This window comes from Lycium ferocissimum, chromosome 3, assembly GCF_029784015.1.
Source record: "Lycium ferocissimum isolate CSIRO_LF1 chromosome 3, AGI_CSIRO_Lferr_CH_V1, whole genome shotgun sequence".
Classification (NCBI taxonomy): Eukaryota; Viridiplantae; Streptophyta; class Magnoliopsida; order Solanales; family Solanaceae; genus Lycium; species Lycium ferocissimum.
In genome coordinates, this window is record NC_081344.1 from 19,092,865 (window position 1) to 19,099,928 (window position 7,064).

General features: G+C 36.1%; 1 protein-coding gene across 3 annotated transcripts; it reads left to right on the plus strand.

Annotated features, from left to right (window-relative positions):
* The first annotated feature begins 1,281 nt into the window (after window positions 1–1,281).
* LOC132049968 (ATP-dependent Clp protease proteolytic subunit 6, chloroplastic) lies at window positions 1,282–7,064 on the plus strand. 3 transcript variants are annotated; one of them, XR_009413198.1, is made up of 10 exons: window positions 1,282–1,483; window positions 2,422–2,483; window positions 2,593–2,665; window positions 3,440–3,671; window positions 3,772–3,837; window positions 3,975–4,115; window positions 4,686–4,739; window positions 6,314–6,406; window positions 6,632–6,861; window positions 6,961–7,064. XR_009413198.1 is itself a non-coding variant. In XM_059440954.1 (9 exons), exons 1-9 carry the CDS (start codon window positions 1,395–1,397, stop codon window positions 6,677–6,679), a joined length of 858 nt encoding a protein of 285 aa, XP_059296937.1. In that variant the 5' UTR covers window positions 1,282–1,394; the 3' UTR covers window positions 6,680–7,064. The 3 variants fall into 3 exon arrangements, 2 of the variants coding, with proteins under 2 accessions (XP_059296937.1, XP_059296938.1); XM_059440954.1 differs by having other exon boundaries at window positions 6,632–7,064; XM_059440955.1 differs by having other exon boundaries at window positions 1,285–1,483; window positions 3,467–3,671; window positions 6,632–7,064.

Genomic DNA, 7,064 nt, shown 5'->3' on the forward strand with positions numbered 1-7,064 from the left:
AGGCCTATCGGGTCAAAGTTAGGCCTGCAGGGAGAATTTTGCCTGCTTCAGGTAGAGTTTCGCAGGTAAAACTATGCCGTGCGAATCCAAGTTCTACTTGGCAAATTTTTTTAAAATTTTTGACTGAGCGGGGGTTCGAACCCGGAACCTAGGAGTTTTAGGCGAAGGACAAAAATTAGAGCATGTTTGGATGGGCTTAAAAAAAGCAGCTTATAAGCTGTTTTTAGCTTATAAGCTGCTTTTTTTTAGCTAAGACAAACGGGTCAACCTATTTTTTTGGGCTTATTTTAAGCACAAAATGGCTTATAAGCTGGCTAGCCAAACACTCAAAAAAGCTGCGACTTATAAGCTAAGCCAAACGGGCTCTTAACATTTTTTTGCGCGGATTACCCTTCTTTTGGGGTGGTCTTTAAATTTTTCCCCTCATATTTGTAGTCTTTAATTTATGCCCCTCATATGGCTTGTCTTTAATTTTTGCCCTTCGCGTTGCAACCCTGAGCGTTCACGCAGAAATTATGAGGTTCTGGGTTCGAACCCCCGCTTAAGCATAAATTAAAAAAAAAAATGCAAGGCAAGGTTTAGGTCGCGTGTATGCCGGACCCGGCAAAAACTTGTTAAGGAAATAACAAAGTTATCTGGGACCGCATACTCATGCATTATGGGCGACTTGGCGTAAGTATCGGTCATAACTTTGGTAATTCCTTAACAAGTTTATGCCGAGTCCGGCATATTTACGGGCAAACTTTTAGTTAAGCCTTAACTAAAAGTCTTTTCCTAGTTATGCCTTATGGGGCATACTTTTAGTTGTGCGCTTAACTAAAAGTATCTTCCATAAGGCATAACTAGGAAAAGACTTTTTAGTTAAGCCTTAACTAAAAGTTTACCCATTAAAAGTTTGCCCATAAGTATGCTGGACCCGGCATAAACTTGTGAAGGAATTACCAAAGTTATGCCGGATCAGGCATACTTATGCCAAGTCTACCCATAAGGTAAAAGTATGCCGGGTACGACATAACTTTGGTAATTCCTTAACAAGTGTATGCCGGTGGGGGCATAGCGAAATTTAAACTCTGCCTTGCGCATTTTTTTTAAATTTTTGACTGAGTGAAATTTCGAACCTGGAAGCCATGGGTTTTGAAAGGGCAAAATTTAAAGATCACCCCAAAAGAAAGGGCCAACAATGTGAGGGCCAAAAATTAAAGACCAGTGGACTTGAAAGCCACTCCGCACAAAAAAAAATGTAGGCTTTGGAGCATAAAGCTAGTAGCCCAATTGAAAGTGACACACTATAAGCCCAATAAAGACCCAACATCTGCTCGGGTTATCCCGACCTCTTATCCCGTTTCACCAGAACACTCTACCTTTAGTCACTGAACCCTCGCCGGAGCATCAAAATGGTGACGTCAGCCATTACCGGAACTTCAGTTATAACAAACGTCTCTTTACGGCACCAAACCTCTTCTTCCTCTCTTTTTTCATCTAGGTAATTTATACACTTGCTTTTATATTGTACCTCTCTTACTTATATTTTACTTTTTTCCGATCCTATTTGTACACGTGTTTCTAGATATTAAGTAGGCGTTTCGCCAAAGATTCCAAATATTTTGAGATAATGGTAAAAAAGGCACCGGTATCACTTTTTTGCGAGTTCCCTACCTGAACTATTTATCAAACTCACCTCAAAATTAATGAGTCAGCTGCCGTGTGGACAGAATTTTACGGGCAAATTAAGTTGTCACACGCCTTTTGGCCTATGTATTCAAACACATTGGTCTAGTCAGTTTCGAGATATGTTTTGATAAATAGTTGGCGAGATAGTTCAGGTAAGAAACTCGCGGAAAAAATGATACTTCAGATGTGTTTTTGACCATTATCTCAAAATATTTTTCACTTTATTTAAAATTAATGGAGTTGGAGTTGAAGATGGAGTTGTGTTTGGTTATACTTTTTGCAAAGAAAATTTGGAATAATGTTTATGCTTGAATGTACTTAAATATACTTCAAAAGGGAAAAAAGTGAGTTGGAAAACAGATTATAAGCTGTTTTTCAAATTTGAAGTGCAACTTCAAGTTGAATTTGGAACTTTCATGATACCCTGATTTTCAAATAAAGTGAAATTATTGGTTGTCTGTAAAAAGAGTGACCGGAGTTTAGAGTAGGAAAGTCGGTATTTGGATTTTCAGTGTGAATATTTCTTCAACTTTTTTTTTTTTTTTTTAATTTACAAACTACATTAGAATGTACAGTAAATGTCAGTGTAAAAGATTATACAGTAATATCTAAAGAACTGTTTCTGGAAAATCATGAAAAGTAAGACTGTCAGGAAGAAATTTATATCATCTTTTTGCTCCTACTTTACATGTGTTATTTTTGGTTTTTCTTGATCTTGAGTAGGTATTAATACTAATTCCTTTTACGCAGAAGTTTAAGGAAACATATAGTTTCTGTTCTCAGAAGTCCATATTCTGATTCATCAGCTATTGGTAAGTAGGTTTTGGATTAGCAACAGAATTTACTTACTTAATTACTTAGTTTGCTACTTAATTATCTTGAACTGGAATATTTCATGAATCTTTCTGATTCAATTTCTAGGATTTTCAAGCAAGAATCTGAGGACCCCATTAAAGCTCAATGAGCACGAATCCGATGCTCTTACCAATTCAAGGTTTATCTTCAATCCTCATACAGCATGCACTAGTAGTCAAGACTTTTTTTATCAGTAACATTCGTGCACAAACTCGTGTGTACTTGATATCATTTTGCTATTATCATATTGCTTTATAAGGTCATAATTTGGTAAAATATACTACTAGATGCAGCAGTGATGTAGTTTTGTAAGAAAATAAGAATAAAGAGACGTTGTCTGCACTTTGGTAGTCAGTCTTCCAACAGACGTTCTTCGATCTAGAATTTAGAAAGATCATTTTCCCTTGCTCTTGAAATGAGCTTACTGTTGCTTTCCTCAACTGATAATTCCTTTTGTTCTTCCTTCAATACTCGCTAGAAATATAGTTTTTGAATTAATTATGAGTAGCTTCACTTTCACTTTGATGGCATTGATGTGTGGTATGTTGTTAGAAACTGAGAATATGGCGAAGAGAACAAAATTTCATGCCCGCTTTAATAATGTTGTGGTGCTTGCTAGGTCTCAGACATCTGGACTAAATAGGTCAAAAGACAACAATTTCTCGTAGGGAAGTGTTGAAACAATTTATCCAAAATATATAATTCCATATTATACAATAAATTAATAAGACACGAGCATAGACCAAAATGTGCATGGAGAAAAGATGGTCGGCCAGCCTGAATTAGCAAGCAGAAATATTGCATTGTGAATGTCTCTCGTGTACTGGGTGGTGCTGTGAAAATTCACTTGGTCAATGTTCACACACATAGACCAAATCATTGCTCGAAACATGTCACCTAGAAAATATAACAGCTGCTGTTTTGAAATTCATGGGAACAGCTATGGTGTGATCGAAGCAAAAAAGGGGGGCAATCCACCTGTCATGCCCGCCGTGATGACGCCAGGGGGCCCGTTGGACCTTTCTACAGTGTTATTCAGGAATCGAATTATCTTCATTGGACAACCAATCAACTCCGCAGTTGCTCAGAGAGTTATATCACAACTTGTCACCCTTGCAACTATAGATGAAAACACAGATATTTTGGTACTGCTTTGCTTTGCCATAACTGTATAGCTAGAATTGTTTTCATCAAGTTGTATGTAAAGGTATTGTTTACAGTTACATCCATGTTTCACAATATCAGATCTATCTCAACTGTCCTGGTGGAAGCACGTACTCTGTCTTGGCAATATATGACTGCATGTCATGGGTAAGTATGCCACTTTATAGTTTCTATAATCATTCAGTTTAATCAACTTTGAACAACTTCCGATTGCAGATATGCTCTACTGCTTGGCATTATGTTCTTACGATAATAACGCTTTCAAGCAATGACTTCTTTTTCAGATAAAGCCTAAGGTTGGGACAGTATGTTTTGGAGTTGCTGCAAGCCAAGGAGCACTTCTTCTTGCCGGTGGAGAAAAGGGCATGAGGTATGCTATGCCAAATGCACGTATAATGATTCATCAACCTCAAAGTGGTTGTGGAGTAAGTTCTCATCTCTTTGCCTGAGAGTTTCAGTTAAGATGTGTTACATTGGGTGAGTTACAACTACTCTTTCTCCGATTTCGCAATATAACAAACACCCCGCTTAAAGATATTAAGAAACACCCTCTCTCCTAAAAAAAGGGGCAATTGGAGTGCCCAAAAGACAATTATAATCTTACTTCAACTTATATTTTGTCTCTATATTTTCTTCTAATTATCGCTCTTTGTTACCTTCTTTTTCTAATATAAATTTCTCAAACAGTTCTGACAAAAACTTTGTAAAATTGATTGCACATTTGTGCTAAACTTTGTATCGGTGCAATATTGCTAAACACTTGGTATGTGCCAATCTGCTATATAATTTTTTCTTTTTGCTTTTTTTTTTTTTTTTTCGTTAGGCATAATGAAAGGGGATTTCATTTTCCAGATAAATTCTTATTCTCTATCTCAATATACTCAAATATGTATTAGAACATTTCCGCTAGTTTAAAACTGTATGAAGATGCTTCTTCTTAGCTACTTGAACTGGTTTTATTTTTATTAAAAGCCTACTTGCACTTACTGCTTTAGGGTCACGTGGAGGATGTGCGGCGCCAAGTGAACGAAGCGGTTCAATCTCGCCAGGTTAGTAATTTTTCTTATTCAACCTTCTGTTCTGATAATCTACTAGTGGGTTTCAAATCAAAGAAGATTAGTTTTGCTCAGTTCCAAATTTAATAATGCTCTCCTTATCTGGATCTTTTTTGCTCAGTACTAGAGAGTTTTTCAATCGGTTGAAGTAGATTCTTCTTTTGTAAGGGAAACTTCCAATTCCTACTTTAAGCTTAATGTCATAGTTTTTTTTTTGAAATTAAGCTTAATGTCATAGTTTTCAGATCAGGATGTGTATCATGTACCAAATTTAGTGGTTGTAGAGTATGTATAGCAACTTCAATGAAAAAGATTCTGATAAGAATCTAAGTATACACAGGAAATATCATGGTTGCCGATAATCAACTGTTCCTTATGTAACCCATTGAAGATTTGATACCAACCTAATTTTAATATGATAATGTACACAAGATCAAGTTGTAATGGTACAACCAAAGTATACAATGACAAAAAATGAAAATAAACTGAAAGCCTTTCTTATAAATTTATCATGCATCTTTTAGATTGATATCCGCAATGCTTAGATTTACATCAGCAATGTTACCAACACACCTCTTCCTAGTTTTAACATGGCTCAGAAAATTTTGACGACTCATAGTATACATAGGGAAATTGTAAGATACAAATGAAATATATGCACTAAATAAATTAATCATAAGATAGGTATTGTTGAAACATTTTGACGAACCATATGTAGTATACCGTACAGATAGAGAACTTGTCTAATAGACCCATAGAGCTAAGTTGATGGAGGTCCACTTGGTATTTGTGGTACTCTACTACAAACTCATTGATATACAATCATCCCGATTAAGTATAGTGATGATTAGATTGGGAATTTGTCAGCACAGAAGTTCCACGGACTTCCATTTTGCATGTGTATAATTTTGGAATATGACACAGCAGAGCTGCATAGGATCATGATGACCATAAAGAAGTGTCTATGTAAACTTCAGTTTCAGTTTTACTGGTTTGTGTCTTGGCTCTTCCATTAAAAAAGATCATTGACTGGGATGCATGTGTGCTCGAATGAATCACCAAATTTCTCAATTCATCTTTATACTTTGGTGTCAACCTTCAGGGTGTTATTTTAAGCAAACATCCATGGCTCTTCACAGTGAGCATGTGACTTGTGAACTTGAATGATATGATACACCAGACTTGTGACTAGGGGTATAAGACTGTTAAGTTGGGATTATGGAAAATAGGATATTGTAATTCACCTATAAAATTAAGCTAAAACTCCAGCAGAGTAGTTAATACCTCCATCCGAATTTATGTGATGGTAATTCGTTTTTTTGTTTGTCTCAGAAAGAACAACACCTTTCTATATGTAGAAACAATTTAATTTTAAACTTCATTTATCGTTACTGAGATGATTTATAGCAACACAACAATCTATAGAATATTTTAGTTCACAAGTTCCAAAATTCTTTCTTTTTTAAACTCCGTTCCCTGTCAAAGACCATCACATACATTGGGACGAAATTAGTAGTATATTTTCCAGGACTTTATGATTGAGTTGATATATCTACTTGATTATGCAGAAAATCGACAGGATGTACACTGCCTTCACTGGCCAACCAATTGAGAAGGTGCAACAGTACACTGAAAGGGATCGTTTTCTGTCCGTCTCTGAGGTAATGTTGCTCGGGCTATAACTTGTATGCTGGTGTTTTAGATGCTACTCCTTGCTATAGTGTTTCTAAATGACCCAAAAACTTGTTACCAATTTCTAAAGTAGTTATTTCTCGTGGTTCCATTTTATCTGATCTCATTTCCTTCAATGCCTTTTTTTGCTGGGCACGAGACAATAATCCATTTGATTAATCAAACATTTTCTTTCTTTACTGCTTTATTGGCAGGCTATGGAGTTTGGTCTCATTGATGGGGTACTAGAAACAGAATACTAGTTGCAGCTGAATTGTTTGGAACACGTCATAGCTAGCTCTCCGATGATGAAAAAGATGCTGTTAATCATGAACCACTTCGAATGACAAGAAGCTGGCTCTTGCAAATTTGTGTCATAGTTTCTCACACACTGCAATACAATTGATGAACGTTCAAAATCTCCGAAAGCATAAGTTTGAAGAAGGTTACTGAAAGCACTCTTGTCTTGTATTACTATTTTGTCTCTCCTGCAGATTCACTCAAAGCACCTTTAGAGGTATTAATTGAAGTCTTAATTTATCAGTTAATTGCGATTCAGTCGGAAGAAAGGTGATCAAACACAGAGCAGAGGCAGGAGGCTGTGGTGTACTGTTTCCAAATATATATTAATTGTTTGTCATCCCTTCA